The sequence below is a fragment of the Python bivittatus genome, unplaced genomic scaffold (assembly GCF_059951505.1).
Source record: "Python bivittatus isolate LINGU-HERP-01145 unplaced genomic scaffold, Pbiv_v1 ctg000330_np1212, whole genome shotgun sequence".
NCBI classification, from domain to species: domain Eukaryota; kingdom Metazoa; phylum Chordata; class Lepidosauria; order Squamata; family Pythonidae; genus Python; species Python bivittatus.
Window position 1 is genome coordinate 41,841,206 of NW_028277058.1, and position 19,379 is coordinate 41,860,584.

The 19,379-nt window shown below is 39.9% G+C and overlaps 1 protein-coding gene across 1 annotated transcript in view; it reads right to left on the minus strand.

Annotated features, from left to right (window-relative positions):
• Positions 1–18,853, minus strand: part of RFX4 (regulatory factor X4) — an 84,304-nt gene extending 65,451 nt beyond the window's left edge. The window contains exons 1-2 of the mRNA XM_088141514.1: positions 18,694–18,853; positions 16,455–16,691 (exon numbers count right to left, since the gene is read on the minus strand). Coding sequence (XP_087997640.1) covers positions 16,455–16,691; positions 18,694–18,853 — 397 coding nt within the window. The remainder of the gene's footprint in view (positions 1–16,454; positions 16,692–18,693) is intronic.
• Positions 18,854–19,379: the final 526 nt, after the last annotated feature.

Here is a 19,379-nt window from a genome sequence, read left to right on the forward strand (position 1 = left end):
CACCCAAAGCAGGCCAACTGGCACCTGAAGTAAAAAACCAAACAGAACACTATGGGGATTTAAAAAAAAAAATAGAAATAGTAAATGAGACTTTTAATAACTTATAATCATCTGCCCTTTTGTGACACCCGAAATGAGCTGCTTCCTTCTCCTATTTGTAGAGATGATCTACCATCCTATCTGCCTTCAATGCAACCAAAAAAACATGGGCCACAGGTGTGAGACTCAGAAGATCTGAATGAAGTTACTAGGCATTCTAAACTCAACCCAACTGAAGGCTGTTTACCCCAGCTTGTATTCAACACATCAGCACACCTATTCTTGTGCTTGTCTCAGACAGCAAATTTTGGCATGAAAGGACAACAAATGATTAGTTAATTTGTTACATTTTTACTGCCAGGGAGGGGAAGACCACCTATAGGACTTTCTATCTCAGGTACCAAAGTAATCCAGCTGACTGGAGCCTTGGGGCATCACTGCATATTTTCCTGAGTCAGTGGCTTGAGAAAGAAAGGGAAAAAATGCATTACTGTTGGAGTCGTACAGCTATACAATGACTTATCATACAAAGCATCTGTCATGTGGATGAGGTCCCTCTTTTTCAGAAAACCTGAGTTTCTCCATCTTTTCTTATATATAAATATTAAGAACTGAAGTCCAAATCACCCATCTTTTGTCCCAACTCTCCATCCCCCTCCAACTTTGAGTCCCCTTTGGAAAGATCCTGCACTAACATTTCTTCAACTGTGGGGCTCATTTTTTCTCTGAGGGAAGGGCAAGACAGCCTAGAAAACATAAAAAGGAAAGAAGAGAATCTTCTTACGCTTTTCCTTTAGACTTAACAAAACAAGCATCTAGTCTTGAATAATCCTTGCCACTGAATACAAGTTGCTCAATAGATGGTTTGTGTACTGAGCTCAGAGTGGAAATGATCCAACAAAGAGAGAGCGCGAGAGGTGACCAGACTGTGCCACTCATCTGATTAAAATTCAGCTCCCTAAATTGCCACCCAGCACCAAAAGAACTTTGCTGCTTTTATGCCCTCCCATTTTTATTTTAAAATTTATATTATGAGAGGCCTATGTATTATTTTGGTCACATTGAAGATAGGTATTCCAAGACAGGGTTTGCAGAGCCTGTACACACAACTGTCAGCCAAAACTTTGCCATTAATGGAACTCCCATTTCTCTCTTTTGTTACTCAAAGCCATTTATTATTGTTGTTTTTAAGCAATTTTGAATGGACAGTCCTGAAGCAAGCTGCCCATCTTTGTATAGGCATCTTGATGAAAAATAATGAAATAAGATAATCTGGCCAAATATATGAATCTATTCTTATTGCTTTTGGAGATAAATCATAGTAATTATTCATGTTTAGATGTATGCAGCTGATTCTTGATAAAACTAGTAGCTTATTCAGTAGGTGTGGAGAACTGTCGTAAGAATAATTTTCACACAAAACATACCAATCGACTTCCCTTTGAGTTTTTAAAATGGTTTGAACCAGGTACAACACTGAATTACGTACAGCAAACAAATGAAAATCAGTTCTGAAGAAATGCAAAGTTGACTTCCCAGAACCTCTTCCAGTGGAGACCACTCTCTCTGCTGGTAATGGATTATCAAAAGAAGAATTGTTTTCCTTGCCTTCTCCAGCAACAGTGAATTATCACATGACCTTAGTTGTCTATATTATAGTGAATGTTTCAAACAAGTTCAAACAACTTTTGTGATTGCCCCAGGACAGTAATCCAGGTCTGCTTCAACACAGGGAGATCAGTGTTGTCCTCCTGTGTTCCCACATTGCAATAGGGTTCAGATCCTTTCCAGAATTAAACACTGCAAAGAGAGTGTATAGTCTCCTGTTGACAGGAACTCCTGCCTCATTCCCACCTCCTGGTATTCTCTTCTTCTTAGCATCTTCACAGTCACACTGAGTGGGGCCAGGGTATAGTTTGCTGTTTCTTTTACACAGCAACTGGTCAGGTTTTTTTCCCCCCCACACATGAAAAGAAACTGCTGCTAGAAAAGAACAAAGAGTAGATAACTAGATCTCTTTTGTTTTTTATTCCTCTCTTTGGCTAGTTTAAGGAGATACTGCCCAGAATATGGGAAGAAGGAGGTAAAAACCTGGAGCACTTGCCCAGTGCTGCAAACCTGCAGAAGATAAGAAAGATGGAGCCAGCAACTGTGTGGAAAAAAGCCGTAAGTCTAATTGTTTCAAGTTGTGAATGCAGACTTTGGCTATAGCATGAAATGTAAGTTTTGGAACCATAGCTTAACTTTGTACTACCAGTTATGAGCTACAGTAGGGCTCTTATAAATTTGATGGGTTTATTATATTTAATTTTATCCATTTTAATTAGGCTTTTAATTGTGTTTTATTAACTTGTGTTTATACTTTACTTTTACTTTTTATTTCACTAAAAACATCACTAAGTTCCAGATCTATTATTCTTTCCTACAAAATGTAGGGTCAGTCTTGGGAAGGTGGTGGTGGGGCATTTATTTTAGGAAAGCTGAATTGGGGGACAAGTTCCACAGCGAGATGCATGTAAAAAGGGTGAGGATGTCACTCGCACAGTTGCAGTCAGCAACTTGACTTTTTTGATCCTCCTTGTGGATGCCCTTGCTTAATGGCCTATTTTAGATATTTTAATAGTTAAACAGAAAAAACAACATTTTTGGGAGGGGTGTGACTACATCTTAATTTTCTATTTTTAACTTCCTCTTAATTTTCTATTTCATCTTCAACAAAATAGTACTTTCAAAAAACAGCATTAGAGCATTTCGCATATACTATGTAATATAAATTCATTAAAGGCTTGTTAAAAATAATTATTGTCGTCTATAACAAAATCCTATCAATTCCTCCCCCCCTTTCTTTAAAGATTATTTGTACAATGTACAAAACTGTTTTGTTTCAACTGCCATGCTGGCAATGCATTCTGGGAATACATTACATCATCCATTATTTTGCCCCACTTGGAAGAGAAGTAAGCAGAAAATACTGATATAACAGTGAGATCCTCACTACAGCAATTTTTGGCAAACAAAATATAATGCCCTCATGCACCCACAGATCCCCCCAAATATTGAAAAACTGATTGCAATCCTCAATTGCTGCAGTTATCCCAGTTATACTGCCTCTGCCCTTATCCTTCAGCTCAGTCACAAAACATCCATTATACCAGCTTTCAGCCCAACTCCAGTTCCAATAGACAGTTTACTCAGCTGCTCTAAATTTTAGGGTCAAATGCAATGGTGTAGTCTATTTCAGTTACAATTAGATACAGGCAAATGGAAAGACAAGCGGAAAATGGTCAGACAATGAACAATACTTTGTTGTTCATACAAATATGAGGGATTTTTTGTTAAAATAAATGTAATATATTGCATTAAGTACTGATCTTATTCATGCATTCATTCAATAATAGTCCATAAGTGCTTCTCTTAAAGAAGTATTGCAATAGATTTGTGACCGGGTTTGGCTTCATGGAAGAGAATCATGAACAAAGAGTTCATGTCCTTCATATCTGGATCTCCTAGATGTGGAACTGGAATTGACAGATAGGTCAGCCAAAGCATTGTCTGACTAATGTGCTGGAGCCATTTTTCCATCCTAACATGTGGAGAGGCGGTGGTAAAGTTATTTGCAATTAAATGCTATTGTACAACAGGATGAAAGCAGGAAATGGTTCTGATGAGTGTGGCCTGCAACAAAATATTTTTATTTATTTATTTATTTATTTATTTAATAGACTTGTCCCCGCCCATCTCCCCACCACGGGGGACTCTGGGCGGCTAACAACAAACTAAAATCAGAATACATAATTAAAAGTTATAAAAACCAAATTTACAAAGATAAAAGTTTACAAAGATATTGGAGTGCAGAGTGCTCCTGTTTGTGCTACTCCTCCCTCCCATCTGGTTTTTCCGTTTTGTTTTTTTTTTCCTCTCTCTCCACAGTCACACCAGAGCTACAGAAGTGTTCAGTTTTCATGGAGCTATATTGGAAGAAGGGCAATATATCTCCTTAGATGTATTTTCCTTACAGTTTCTGGTTCTTCTTGGGGTTTTCCTCAGTTGTCTTTCTTTTGTTTTTGGGTGATGTATTTTTGGCTACATAGGATATGACACTCAGACAATTGAGGTTATTATAGGTCAATCTTCCTCACTATCATATGCTTTAGAGGTATTGGAGCCACAACTGCCTGAAAATTTTTGAGCATTGTAGTATTAATATGCTTGATGGCACCAGATTGGGGAATGCTCTATATAAGCTCTTGGATGGTTAAAAGAAATACAGGTAGTCCCCGGGTTAAGAATGCCCGGTTTAAAGATGACCTATAGTTAAGAATGGAGCATATTGTAGCAAAATTTGAGTTAAATATACAATGATTCGAATTAAATACACAGTACTACTTACACAATATTATACAATAATACTGTTCTGGCTTATGTACAAATTCGACTTAAGGTCGAGCAGATCTTGGGAATGGAACTTGAAATTAAACTGGGGACTACCTGTACAATAAAAAGTAGTATATAGATGAATGTCAAACTAGAGGTGAAAGAAAGGTGGCCAAGTTTATACAAAATGCTAGGCTAGGCTAAAATGGGCTGGATAGCTTGTAGTTTAGATTGTTGCAGGAATCTAACTATTGTCTTAATATGTTCTGTGAACCAGACCATGAATTAAGCCATACAACAATTTGTTTGTCCAGTTCAAGTTACAGTACCTAGCTGATCTTGGATGTTCTGGAAAAAATTAAGTGGAATTGGACTTGATTTGTATTTGGGTAGAGACCATGGGAAATACCATGACCATTTGCTAGATTAAGAATGTTTATTTTAAACATCCTTGAAAAAGCCAGAGGGAAAAATTGTTTATTATTGCTGATGTCTGTGTAGTCATCAGGAGTTGAGCTGAACCTCTGTGGGGGAGAATAATATCTTACATGAATATATCAACTGTAATTTGTCAAACTGAGTTCAGCATTAAGTGTGTTGCATAAACAAGCCTAAGCTAAGTATAAGCCCAAATTCTGGTATAACATAATGGTGTAAATGTATGAGCTAGAAAAGTATGGGTTGTTTGTCTCAGCCATCAATTCCTTGGTGGCCTTAGGCAAGCCATCATCTCCCTCAGCTTACATACAAACACACACAGCTCAGATTGAAGCTATCATGGATTGAACCCAAGATCCTCTACACAAAAAACACATGCTACACCACTGGGCCAGGGTAATTCCTTTCCAGTATCCTTCCCACCTCAGGACTGGCTTAATTCCAGGAAAATCGGGACAACACTTCAAACTGTTCTTTTAAATAAAATGTAGTTATTTTTATCATTTTACAACTTAGTGTACTCTAGATTGTAAGGAAAAGCCATATGCTCAGCCAGCATAGTCTGTGGGAATTGTGGGACCTTTAATCCCTGCACATCTGAGGGCATCAGGTTGGAGAACACACAGACAGACCCTTTACATGTTTCCCCACTTTTGGAGAGACATAAGAAACATTCTATGTTGCACAACCCTTAATTTTACTATTGTTTCTTCAGTTAACCCTATTTTCTGGGTTTCTACCACACTGACCATAAAGTAACCACATGAGCTTTGCTTCCACAATGCATTCGGCTAAAATAAAGCTGTCTTAGCCTATAATGCTGTAAAGAATTTTGATGACTTATGTGAATGAAGTTTCACATTTTTGTGCAATCTCAAGAATTATAACATGACTAAAACTCTTACATTGCAACTTTATGCAGGAGACTTACTTGAAAGTAAGTGTTGTTGAATTAACTTGGACTGACTTTCAAGCAGTTGTGTATTGTTGCCTTAGGAAGCTGGTAGAGGTTTCTTCCTTCCACTTAGGTACATAAGAGAAGATAGAATTGTGTTGTTTTGATCTGAACTAGAAGTGTGGAAGTAATATGAAGTTCAGAAAAAGAAATTGCCAGTGACCTTCAGTGCCCCAGTCAAATGTTATATTAAGCCAACTGCCTTGGTGTTGCCATATTACCTTAGTATGTACATTCCCTCACAGTATCCTCTAGGCCAGTGTTTTTCAAAATTGGCAACTTTAAGATATGTGGACTTCAAGTCCCAGAACTGCTGGGTGGGGAATTGCCAAGTTTGAAAAAACAGTGCTGTAGGCTGAGAACATAGATACTCAATTGGTGTAATACATTTTCTCTGAAATAATTTATTTTAAAAGGTGGGAAAAATGAAGAAACTCAACATGTCAATAGTGTTTCACTTCATAACAGCCCAAACTATTATGAATTTTAAAAAGAAACACCCTAATGATGCCATGATTCACTTTGATCAGTGATCAGAATGAAAGAAAGGGAAACAATGCGCTAGGCCATAGTGGCTACTCCTGCATGGAATGCTTACCCATGGTTTACATAATTAATCCAAAGTTTTGGGTTCATGCAGCATATGATCAGTTAACCCCATAGTGCAGGCTTCACTCATACACCAGGCAAAAATGTGTTTGGTTATTTGCGGTTCAGTAGGTCAAGCAAACCCAACCAATGTGGTTTTCTTGCTTGTAGATTAGCATGCTGTGTGAACCCAGCAAATTCAATAAACTGTTACATTGGTTTAGCTTTTCAAGGGATAACCATCCCAGTTTTGCAGCTAGGTGCTCAGCTTCTTGAAAACCTCCAGTTAATTTTGAATGCAACTGTAGTACAAATTTCTCTCCCTTCTTCCCTCCCTTAATCCATCTAGACTAGTGTTGTCCAAACTTGGCCACTTTAAGATGAGTGGACTTCATGCTGGCTGGGGAATTCTGGGAGTTGAAGTCCACTCATCTTAAAGTGGCCAAGTTTGGACAACACTGATCTAGACAATATTCCACTTGCCTATGAATATTCCATTCTTCTATATCCTTGCTACAGAAACTACTGATCTTCTTATTCCAGGAAGAAAGAGCTTCTACTTCGCCATCTTTCAGGTCGAGATAAGCCATCTCTCTAGTCATCAGTTTATCATAGGATGCACATCTGTATGATATTGTTGTCGTTTTGAGGTTATCGTCTTAATAATCCATTAAGTCTTGTTCTACAATGTTTCAAGTTACATTCTCATTGCCAGCAGCCCACTCATAAGATAGAACGGAGCTGAATGAACAAAATACAATTTATGGTTGATGCTGGTTTTATAAAATTTATTATCAGGGGCCAGGTACTCAAGAAGTTAAATCACTTAAAAATGCATTAAAATATTTATCACAAGTCTGGATAGAATAACCCTTTAATTGCCATTGGGATAAATAAAGTGTCTGCAATCAAGTTCAGATATCACACTAAGCCATGATCTGGTGAGAAAACCACATTTCCTGCATTTATATAATACGCTAAGCCATAAGCCACAGCAGCATTCAAACAACATCAAATAAGCCACATATTGTCTTAAGGCTATGTGAACCTCAACCTGCATCAGCAGAGTCAAACAAATTACAGTTTGTGGCTATGAGTCACACAAAACCACCAGCCACATACTAGCTCTTCCCTTCTTTTGCAGAAGTTGTTCGTGGTAATGGCAACTTTATCCATAAAACAAAGTCTATGGTACATCCTATAAAAACAGCACCACGAATAACCATTTGTTAAAATCCTTAGCTAAATGAAATTACTGATGTTAACATTTCTGACAAAATTCTTTTATCAGATTGTGTTCATTCTTCACAACACCTGGTGTGGATTTATGCTTATAAAAGCAAGATAATGATTTTTATATTTTATTTTATTAGATTTATATGGCTGCCCATCTTGCCGTAACAACTCTGGGCAGATAACAATGATAAAACACCATACAAAATAGGGCCCACACAACCAATATATAAAACCTATTCTGATCATCGAGGTAAAACAGGTCTAATAAATAAAGAATACCCCAGCTAACCTCCCAACCTCCATGCCCAGGAGCACATCCAGGTTTTTAAGGCCTAATAAAAGGCCAGCAGGGTTGGATTACAATATAATTCCATACCATGCACACATTGTTCCACTGCTTCTGTGTCTCTTTAACTGTGCTCTCTAACATTTGTTCAAGTAAGTTTCATCACTATCAAACACTATTTTATTACTATTTGTTCCTAGTTTAACCACTAAGGTTAAAATGTTCAAGGCAAAAAGGTGGTAGCAAAAGTAGTCTTATCTATATTAAGATGAAAAAGAAGTGATTTCTAAACCATTCTGGATTCAAGACTCATAGAACCTGTGATGCGAGCTATGAAAATACCGCATTTTGAAATCATCACTGATTTGTTAGGAGTTAACAGTGGTTTCACTAATATTGAATCTGTATTAGTTTCTCCCATTCCACTAAGTCATATTTTGTCTAAGCATGGTTCATTAAATGAATGCATGCAAAAGCAGAAACTTTCATGTACAAACAACATTAGCTGAACATTAAGCCAAAACCAAATAAGTCACTATGTGAAGTAGTTTGGTGTATGATTTTATGAGCATATAGTTATGAGATCTCTATGCACGTGTATTATGGATTGCCTTCCTTGTTCATTATGAACAATTCCTAATACCCTTAAAGAATCAAGTCTTAGCAAATCTTGATTGCTAAATACAATACTTTTAACATTACAGAAGTTTTATTTCAATTCAGAATCTGTGTCCTAAGTACTGAATCAACTGTAAACCCATATATATTTGCAATAAATAGCATGATCTGTCCATGATAGGTTAATGGACTTTAAGAAACAGACATCTTAATATCAATAAGCTTACATTTGTCCTGTGAAGATCAGCTGGGAATGAACTTAACTCAGAACAACAACAACAGCAACACCTTTATGTTTAACACACATTGATTGCCTTTTCAACTATGGGAGGAAGCTTAAGCTTCTCTTAAGTACAGTCCCCAAGCCAATCAAGTGCAACATTATGTTTCCACATTAGCTAGAGAGATACTGATGAAGATAAATAAATAGAACATAAGTACATTAGCAATTATGACTTGAGAGGCATGCCATATTACTCTGACAAAGAAGCACACAACAGATTAATCTTTAAAAAACAAGAAAGTTTGCTCAATTCTCAGATAAGTGCTATAGTCTATAAAATCTGAGTGTCTATTTTGCCCCATATCAAACTGTCCTTCTTTTCAAGCCTCTTTTAGCACTATCTAACAGACTCTCAGCAACCATGGTGGAGAAATCAATGGACTTCCATCAAAGGACCTTTGAAACATAACCTCTGAGCCATGAGAAGGAAGGACGGAAGGAAAGAGTTTCACCAGTGACAATTTGGCAGAAGTGAATCTTGCGCTTTGAGGTGGCTAAGAGAAAGATGGAGGGTGCTTTCTTCCAAGCTTGTTTGGACAGGATTCTTAATGAGTGATTAAGAATTGTTTGCTGAGCACTGCTTCAGCAGGGTTTCTTCTCTTCTCTTTTGGATGGTTTTATTTCACAGCCAGTGGCGGTGGCTTCTGTATTGCCTGAGGAGGGAGGAAAGCGTGCACTCCATTGGATCTTTGCTCCTTTGGCTCCCTCCTCCCTCCTTTGTTGTATGCTCACAGTCACTCTTCTGGTGCCCCCTGCTTCCAATCCCTGTTTAAAGCAGAACTGCAAACTCATAATATTTTGCTTTCTTCCCTCCCACAATTACAAGCAGCTGTTTCCCTCTACAATACCACCCCCTCCCCAAATCCAACTCTCGGCAATCACCATGGAGATGTCACTTGTAGGAGCATGGCTGTGGCTATGGAAACCTGGTAGTACTTACTCTTCCTTGTAAAGTTTTCTCTGTATGTGAGGGAATGTGAAGGAACAGTAAGCACAGAGACTACCAGATATATGTAAGATTCAGAGATAATTATTTTTAGATTTTTTTTTGTCTCGCCTTTATTATTTTTATAAATAACTCAAGGCGGCGAACATACCCAATACTTCCTCCTCCTATTTTCCCCATAACAACAACCCTGTGAGCTGAGTTGGACTGAGAGAGAGTGAGTGGCCCAAAGTCACCCAGCCGGTTTTCATGCCCAAGGCGGGACTAGAACTCAGAGTCTCCTGGTTTCTAGCCTGGTGCCTTAACCACTAGACCAAACTGGCTCTCATTTTGATTTGTGTAGGGGGGTCTTGGGAATACAGTTTTCTGTAGTGGTTAAGGCATCAGGCTAGAAACTGGGAGACCATGAGTTCTAGTCCCACCTTAAGCACGAAGCCAGCTGGGTGACGTCGCCAGGAGTCAACACTGACTCAAAGGCTGCCACTTAGATTTTAAAAAATCAGGTTTATTGTGTTCCTGGAAGCAGCAGAGACCACAAATATTGGTTGGCTGTATTCCTTGTACAAAGTCATTGTTTATTTTGTTGACTAAGGCACATTGACTTGGTTCACCCACTGAATTAAGCCAAAAACATGCTTAATTCCAGTGACTGAACTTATGCACAGTTTTAAGACAAATCAAGCCAACTATTTTACAGTGTAGCCCATGTGTCAACCCAGCCATTGTGACACATTCTTCTGGCTGATCCTTGCCTGATTCAAAGAGTTATTTATATGACATTTTGCTTCTGTCTGTGACTTAGATTTTTAAATTTGTTGTCTTGAATTCAATAAGTTGATGTTAAAGAGCATTTGTAGTAGTAACTTGGCGTATGGCCAGACAGCCTCTCCATCACGTATACTGTACCAATCCCCAAATGCCAGTATCAACTGAACCTGTCCCCAAACAATCCTGCATAAATAAGATCCTTGTTTCAATCATATCTAGCAGTTTGTGATAATGAGCCACAAGATTACTACATCATCTTGAGTTTAGTATCAGCCCAATTAATTTCAACACAGAATCTAATATGCCAGAATGTTAACAGGAATGGGAATGCAAATGAAAAATCATATGGCTTAACTATCACTGAAAGTCACCAGGAGGGTTTATTTTTAACTAAAGCCAATTTTAATAATAAGTTTATTATCAAGAACAACATTTCTTTCAATATTAAAGGCCATTTCACACACAGGCAACCACACACAGAGCATAAAACTCATTCCTTTCACTAGTGCAGTGTTTCTCAACCTCAACAATTTAAAGATACTGGCTGGGGAATTCTGGGAGTTGAAATCCACACATCTTTGAATTGCTGAGGTTGAGAAACACAAATGTAGCACCCATCTGTAGCTCTTTAAAGTAGCGATGTTTTTCCCCAGGATCACATAGTTGCTTCAGATTGCTACATTGCCATGCAATCCCTAGAGCAAAGATGCATATTAAGTAGTTAAAAAGTGAGGAAGGTTAAGCCACTCAAGCAAACATTAGTGCTGCTTTTTTTTTAGAGGTAAAAAGCAATCCATATTTAAAGTTAACAGTAATGGTAGCAAAATTAACAATTCATTTTGACATCAGGACTGTGCAGTACTTGAGACGAAATTTAGAAAAAAGTTCTTCAGAGCAATTCTTTAAAGCAGCTGCATCTTTGGCAAGCCTGGGATTGCATGGCAATGTAGCAATCTGAAGCAAAAACATGGCTACTTTAAAGAGCTACAGATGGGTGCTACATTTGTGCCCATACACACACTGAAATACTTCTTTGGAATCAGATCCAAAGCACTGCCCAAACCCTGTTTGGCACCTCTCTGTCTTTACATAGTAGAATGAAACGATAGAACTTTGAAGGGTATCTCTGCAAGCAGCATTTTTTTAAAAAATGATTTTGACACTGAAAAAAGCACTCTGGAATACTACATTGATGAGAAGACTATGATATATCTTTCCCCCTGATGTAGCAGTTAATTACACGAAGTGGGTTACATTTTGCATATGATTTATTACATGCTGAAAAACTAGTTCATATGCAAGGACTCTCAAATTATGGCTATCACACCTGTAGCTACTAGTGTTATGGTCCCAAATTCTATCATCTCAAAATCCCACCTCATTCCACAAGATCTGTAAAATGGTTTGTTTAAAATAATGTTTATATTCTTGTGGTTTTTACGGTATTATTGTATACAATAATACCATTGCATACAGTACATTGTTTAAACTTGTTTTGTGTCCCCAGGACACAGTTAATTATAAATTAACTATATTATAAGGATTATAATAAGGATTATAATATTATAATATAATATAATTATAATATTATAAGGATTATAATATTGATATATTATATCAATTATAAGTTAATTATAAAGTTTATAAGTTATTTATAATATTTATAAGTTAATTATAAATAAATATAGTAACATTCTCAAGCTGAGCTTGACTTCAGTTGACTCTATTATTTTTTTTATCTCACTATGGAAATGATGTATGCCATTGCCTTCTTCTAAGATGTTTCTGACTTCTCAGTCAAGCCCAGATGGTCTCATCCCAATATTAAGTCACTTCTGTGTGAGATAGGTGGCTATACAGATACAATAGATAAATAAATTAATTAACCAGGTTTGGTTCTGTTTTGGTCAGCCAGATGCTGCCCCTGCTGAGACTAATTATAAACACTTCTCACTGATTGATTATGATACCAAAAATACATTGATTCTAAATACCACTACCGTTACCAGGAAGCTGCTTTAACTGAACCAGACCATCAAGTCAGTCTTCATTTCAGTTCTGCCTAGAACAAAAAAAAAAAAAAGATGGGCCAATTTTTTTCCCTAGCCTAGAGCAACAAATGGTATCCATGACCCAAGTCAAGTCAGACAGTACTCATACCCAGCCACACTTCTCAGTATGCCTATTGCATGTTGTGATATATTGCATATTTGAAAATCCTAAAATCCCACTTCTGTCTATCCTTGCTAGTAAAAATGCAGCCATGATCAATTAAACTAACAAAATGCTGCTATTTCCTAGCACTCAAAGTCAGTTGCCTGAGGCCGCTGCTTCATTCTACCCAACCGCAGAGCCATGAGGAACAAAATCTTTGTTGCATATTGTGAAAAATGATCAGGATTGCTCATGATTTATGAGTCAGATGCTTCTGTCAATTACATCTTATTTGCTTCTCCCTCTACTCTTTGGTACCCATGCAGTTAAACCTGTACAATGCAAGTAATAACTTTACAAAAAAAGAGTAAAGGCCTCAAAGTGAAAGAAAGCAAAGAACTCTGTGGTCCCTCCCTTTCTCCCTCCCACTTCTTTTGATAAGACTTCTGTAAACATAGACAAGAATTTATATCCCTTCTTCCCCAACACGTAGTCCTGGGGTCCTAGTGAGGGTATTTCAAGGTAGCAAAATGAATGGGAAACATTCAGTGTGATTTAGGAGGGCCTGCACAAATAAGGACCTTCTCTTTAGTAAGACTGGTAAAAAACCAACATACTGTCTTCAGGCAAACTGTAGACCTTATAGATTTACTAGTTATGCTTTATCCATTGCTTCATTCTCCATTCTCCATGCATGAGCTCTGTGGTACTAAAATGTAATTGCATGATGCCAAATGCTATCTGAGCCAAATAGAATTTGTGATCATTATTACCTCTCCTGATGTTATTATCTATGCTCAGCTGCAGCTTCTTTAATCACATGCTTTACCTTATTATGGTTCTTAAAATTGTTAAACTTTGTAACAAACTAATTTCTAAAATAACCTGTATCTTTCTTAATTCATCTGAAATCAAAAGACAAATCAGAACCAATCTTGCGTATATGTCTGTAAATTCAGCAGTTTTATAGACATGGAATTCAATAGCTAAAGTATTTTTCACCTACATATTCTGCAGAATAGAAGATGATAGAGAAACCTTATTTATGCTACCATCTTATTGTATTCAATGATTCAAACATCTCACGGATTAGAAATGTTCACTATCTTTTCTTAGATAAAATTGGCAAATTTACTAATGTTCAGTGAGGAAAGAGCAAATAAGAAATTGTGATTTTAAAAAGCACAGTTTGGATAACCTCGCCTTAACAGACTATGCCAGGGGGAAAGTACTGCTATATGAAAAAGATACACACAAATATGTTCTTCATGGATACCATTAAGAGAAAGTTGTAGAAACATAGCTTGGATTGCCCAGCTTGCAAACATTTAAACAAAAGCCTTCCGAGTTGCCCATTTTGGCATATCTGAAGCATAGCCATTTGCAGTTGCCCCGAGATATGTATAAAGAGAAAGCATAGCTGGTGAATAAAATGTGTATTGGGTAAGTTATAAAATATCTTCATATGTTGTAAAGCAACAAAGATTCTCAAATTCTCTGTTTCATCCACCAAGTACAGAGTTGTTGAACTGTCAATTCTAGCACCTCTGGAATTTCTGATTCCCTCTCCACCAGACACCCAACATCTCCTTTTCTTTCAGTCATTGTAAAACAGCCTCTGTAATACTTGATAGGGAAGTATCCCCCCAAACATCACTAAATGAACATACTTTCCTAAAAGAGGGAAAGCAAACATTGGTCACAATAAAAAGTATGAAGTTCTGGACTTGTTCCAACCCTATGATTCTATGATTATAGAGTCTGCAATAAGCATAGACAAAACATCTATTGGAGTGGAAGTAGGTCTAGAATATGAGAAAACAGCCTTTGACTGTCCATGTGGGCTGGGGAAGCTAGTTAAGACCATTTGTAATGAGCATGCCTCCCTCTTTAAGGATACAGCTCACAAATTTTGGATTATAAATAACCCTCTCATATACTGCTCACTTTCCATTTCTCTCATTATCCAATTACAACAAAGAGGATCCAAGGGATGTGTTTCCAAATTGTGTGTAATGCCTTCATTTAATTCTCATTGAAAAAGTCAGTCAATAACCATCACTGCCAAACTAGCTGATGGCTTGGTTCAGCATGCATCTTTCCTTAGCAAGAACAGTGGGGGGCTTGGGTGAGGACAAGGAAAAGAAAAGGGGTCAGCAGCTAAAAACAATGAAGTTGCTAACCTCAGTTCACCAAAGTCTAATCCAGCCTGTATTATATGGGATAGCGGTAGCTAGTGCTTTTAAAGGTTTGATCCTGGGGCTCAAGAACCCCTCCTGGAACTAAGGTGCCACTGGGACAGGATTTAGGGGCAGACACCCAGAGCCCTCTGCAGAAAAAGATAAGCAGGAGGTCTCCTAAAGACAACAGGGCTGGCAGTTTACTATATTTTGAAGGAAACAAATCAAATCTAAAGCACTGAGGGGTGATTATAAGAACATTAATTTTGGATTCTAATATCGCCTAATTCTACTCCTATTGTAGACCCTATCACAGATATTTAGGCACTGCATTTTGTCACCTACATGTATAGAAATATTTGCCTTGGCTTCTACACCACACATTCTAGAGCAGCGCATTAAAAATAGGCTCTGAAGCAAATTGATTTCTTGAAGTGGGGGGGGGGGAGTGTAGAGAAAAGGAAGGTTCCACCACTTTTCCTGGGCTTCTGGATCCTGAGAACAGACTTTGGAATCATCATAGGTCAAGACCTCCAGTTTGCTGCTTCTATCAATTCTGCCACTTCTCAGTTTCAATTAATTCATTAATTAATCTTGTCACTGTTCAATAGAAAGGATTTTCTTTTCCTTTCGCAATTTCCTTGGTACAGATTAAATTTAGGGATCTAAATCTAAAGTTCCCTGCCTTCCATCATTTCAAATTTATAAAATAAAACAAAAACATAAATACCCCCCCCCCGACTCCTCGCAAACTACCTACTCTTAACATGATACACACTAGATAAGTTGGACTACAATTCTTGGAATTCCAGTTGTCCTGGCCAGCAACACTAGCTGGGGAAAATTGCCTTAAGCACCCCTAATGTAAGAATGAAAAGTCAGATTAAATCAGATTTTAGCATCGAATGCATCATTATCCCACAAAGAAGGTTTGTGCTTCAGCTGAGTTGAGCAAATTTTCTTTATAGATCAACCTGTTGCATGGCTTTAAATTGATTTAGCAACATTTGACTGAATCAACATGATTCGAAACTTATACTGAAGGCAGAAAGAGATCAGAGTTTGCTCAAAACGGCTTAGCCACCGTTATTTTTATTAATTGTATAGGCGCATAACTACTATTATTTTAACCCATACTTGCCCATATCATAACTGGAGATTATGAGGCGCATAACTAGAGATGCCCTAAAGTTTGATACAAACTAGATACAGTATAAGGAAGCTGTAATTACGACTTCAAATTCCAATTGATTTCCCCAGTGAGCGATTTAAAGGCATGGGTAGGTTGGAGAAGAGATGTGAACGACCAGAAAAAATTAAAATGAGAGTGCCGTCCCGCCCCCGCCCCCCTCCCTCGATGAAGCTATATTTCTCCGCCGATGCAAAAGGATTCTTTACATAACAACTGAAACTCCGAAGAAAGCCTAATTGGATTAAGTCCTCTGAAAAGGAGGCGAAAGTTCCTGAATGGGGCAACGCCAAAAGCCCCACTTTCCATGCCATCTGTTGAGCAAGGTCGGGAAAGTGATTCCTGATTAATATTATCTTAATCAATCCCGCTGCCAACTAGCCGGGAACTGTCCCCTTGCCTTTGAGGGCTTGCGCCAGGCTGGCTCGGCGAGGAACTGGGGACCGACATCGGCCCTGGCCCTGCGAGCGGAGCGTCCCGTTCATCCGGCCGGGAAGAAGCTGGAAGGCGGCTAAGCGTGGGCGCCCTAGTGCGGGAGGCATCGCCCGGCGACTGGCTTGGAGGTCCGGGAGCTTCCACGGCGACCGATAACTCGTATAGCTATTGATCACAACGAAGGCGTTGGGGTTTATCCCACCTTGGGGATTTATAGGAAGAAGCCAGGTTGCCCTATTGGGGGTGGAGGCAGCCTGGTCATTCTGCTGAGGAGGTCCCGGGCTTCAACCCCCGTCACTGCACCCCTGGATAAGTTTTACCCCACTCCCATCGCCCCTTTTCCTGAACATCGCGCTGTTCAAGGATCGCTCGGTACACTTTATTTGTCACAGCAAAAGAGCCTTAAGAAAGCTTCCATTTTAAAGGGGGGAAGCCCTACATAGATCTCTCATTCCTGCTCCCCCCCCCCCGCGCCAGCCGTTTAGTTTTCAAAATTCAAATTTTGACAGGAAACATATCTGGCAGTGTTCAAGTTTCGGATTCCTCGTTCGGGATATTTTTATTTGTTTTGATTTTGACTTTCATTATTTTGGTATACCTTTCCTTTCGATCCTTAGGGTGCCAGATCCTAACAACACTTTCCAAAAACAGGCCAGTTGATGCTCTCATCACTTTTCCCCTCTGAAATATTCTTCTTGCAAACATTCCTTATGGAGATATCCAGAGTGCCATTCGGCGCCCTTTTTAAACCTGCATTTTTTTCTGCTGTTTTGTTATGGGGATCCCCAGAAAGGAGAGCGAGAGCAACAGCACGGCCTAGCTAAAACGTCCACCCTAAAATCTCGAGGTGGGGAGTAGAAAGGAAAAGCTTTTGGAGGCTTTGGGGTAATGGGTGGGGGCCCGATCCTTCAACCCGGGTCACTTGATCTCCCTGCCAGCAGCTTCGTTCTCCTGTGGATTTCTCAGCCAGACACGTTTCTTAGACATCTGTCCAACTATTGCAAACTCTTCCCCATCCCCCGCCCTATATGTTTCTCGAAAAGCCCATTTAGATCTAACTTCCAAATTTCAGTGCAACTTACACCTATAATCCCTCAAACCCCTTCTTGTAGAACATCCCCATTGACTTCCATACAATAGGTCCGAGAAGTCGACAAGCCAAGGAGTAACAGCCTAAGACTGAACGATGATTCTAAAATAAATAGAGAAAAAGTTGCCCTCACTACATCTTTAGATTTAAGCTCCCTCCACCTACCCCCTTCTGCCTCTGCTCAGCACCTGCTGAGATTTTACAGCTTCTGCGCCTAGAGTCCTATCTGGCACCTCCTGCAAGCTAACGGACCTCATTTAGGGTATCCCCGTGGGAACAAAGCAACAATCACTTCTTGCCACTTCACTAGTGCCTCCAACCAGAGAGGCTCCAGATGTGAGGGCTGGATCAGCTGCCACTGGGTAGCAAGAGTGAGGTGAAAGCAACTGATACATCTGGAGTGAGCAGAGACTCCAACAGGAGTAAAGGAAGGGCTGGGGGAAGGATCATAAATACACAAATGAGAAAAGAGAGGGATTAAAGCTGATATTCTAAACATATTTAAGAGCCAAGGCAATTAATAGGATTAATTCCAAGTACAGAGTTTTGCTTTGAGATAGTGGGAGTTGCTTCACAGCAGTATCGGCCTATGATCTTAAGTGAAGATTTGCCCCAAGAATTAACTAGTGCTCCTACTACCATCTTCCTCCTCCTCCTCCTCCTCCTCCTCCTCCTCCTCCTCCTCCTCAGCTCATAATCCTAAGAACTCCTAAGGCTGCCCCCCCCCCCCGCTTTTCCCCTCCTGGGCCCAAGAAGGGAACCTCTCAACTACTAAGCAAGGCAGAGGTCATTGGTGCAAGTGGTCCTGAAAATGAAAGCCTCCAGCAGAGCAAAACTCAGGCGGATTCTCCTCACCGCCCTGGATTTGCAAGAGAACCCCAAACAGGAGTCATTCCCCTGCCCAAAACCTTTCTGTCCCTCCTTCTGACTAGTTCCATTCTGGTAACACCTCAAAGTCAATTCCACCCTAGAAGACCCCCCTTTAAAACCATCTGGGCTGGTGGAAGTCTGCAAAGAAAGTTGAAGGACAGGTGGCCCCGATCCTTCCCACCCAGGCTTGCAGAGTGAGGCCAAATGCCTGGGGTCCGGGCCTTTCCCTGCGATGGCATGGCACCTTGGATCCGGCCGCCCGCTAAGCAGAGCTGACAGGTCGGATCTCCACCACCCTCCGCTCCAGCCACGTTGGCCTGGGCTTGAGCTGTTGCGGGCCGCCCCGATGGCTTGGACTGACCTGTGGAATCCATGTCAGGTTCCTGCAGCAACCCACAATGCATGCTGATCCCATGGACAGTACAGGAGCCCCAACGTCCGAGGTGCGTTTTGGGGAGTTCCCCTTGGCTCACAGGGGCAGGCGAGAGCGAGGGGGAGGAAGCAGAATCCGTGTGTGAGTGTGTGTGTGTGTGTGTGTGTGTGAGATAGAGAGAGAGAGAGAGAGAGATGGGGGGAGGCCAGAAGGGGGGAAGAGAGGGTGGGGAGAGAGAAAGAGAGAGAGACCCTCAGTAAATCCAGCAGGGCAACGTCGGAGCCGTCAAAATGTTTGCGGATGTTTCATGGGAAAAAGCGTGATTTTATAGGAGCCCTGATGGGAGAAATGTCATTGATAGGCCGGCCAGCCTGATGAATGGCTGCTAGTCAGATGGGGATGTGGCAAGGCTCAATGTGAACCCCATTGTGCCACTGTTTTGAATAAGAAAAGAGCTCCTCCGGCAAAGGGGGGGGGGAGAGAGAGAGAGAGAGACTTCGGAGCTCTTCGGCGAGTGAGCCCCACACTTCTTTCGGCGGCTTCCCCCTCCCCGCTCG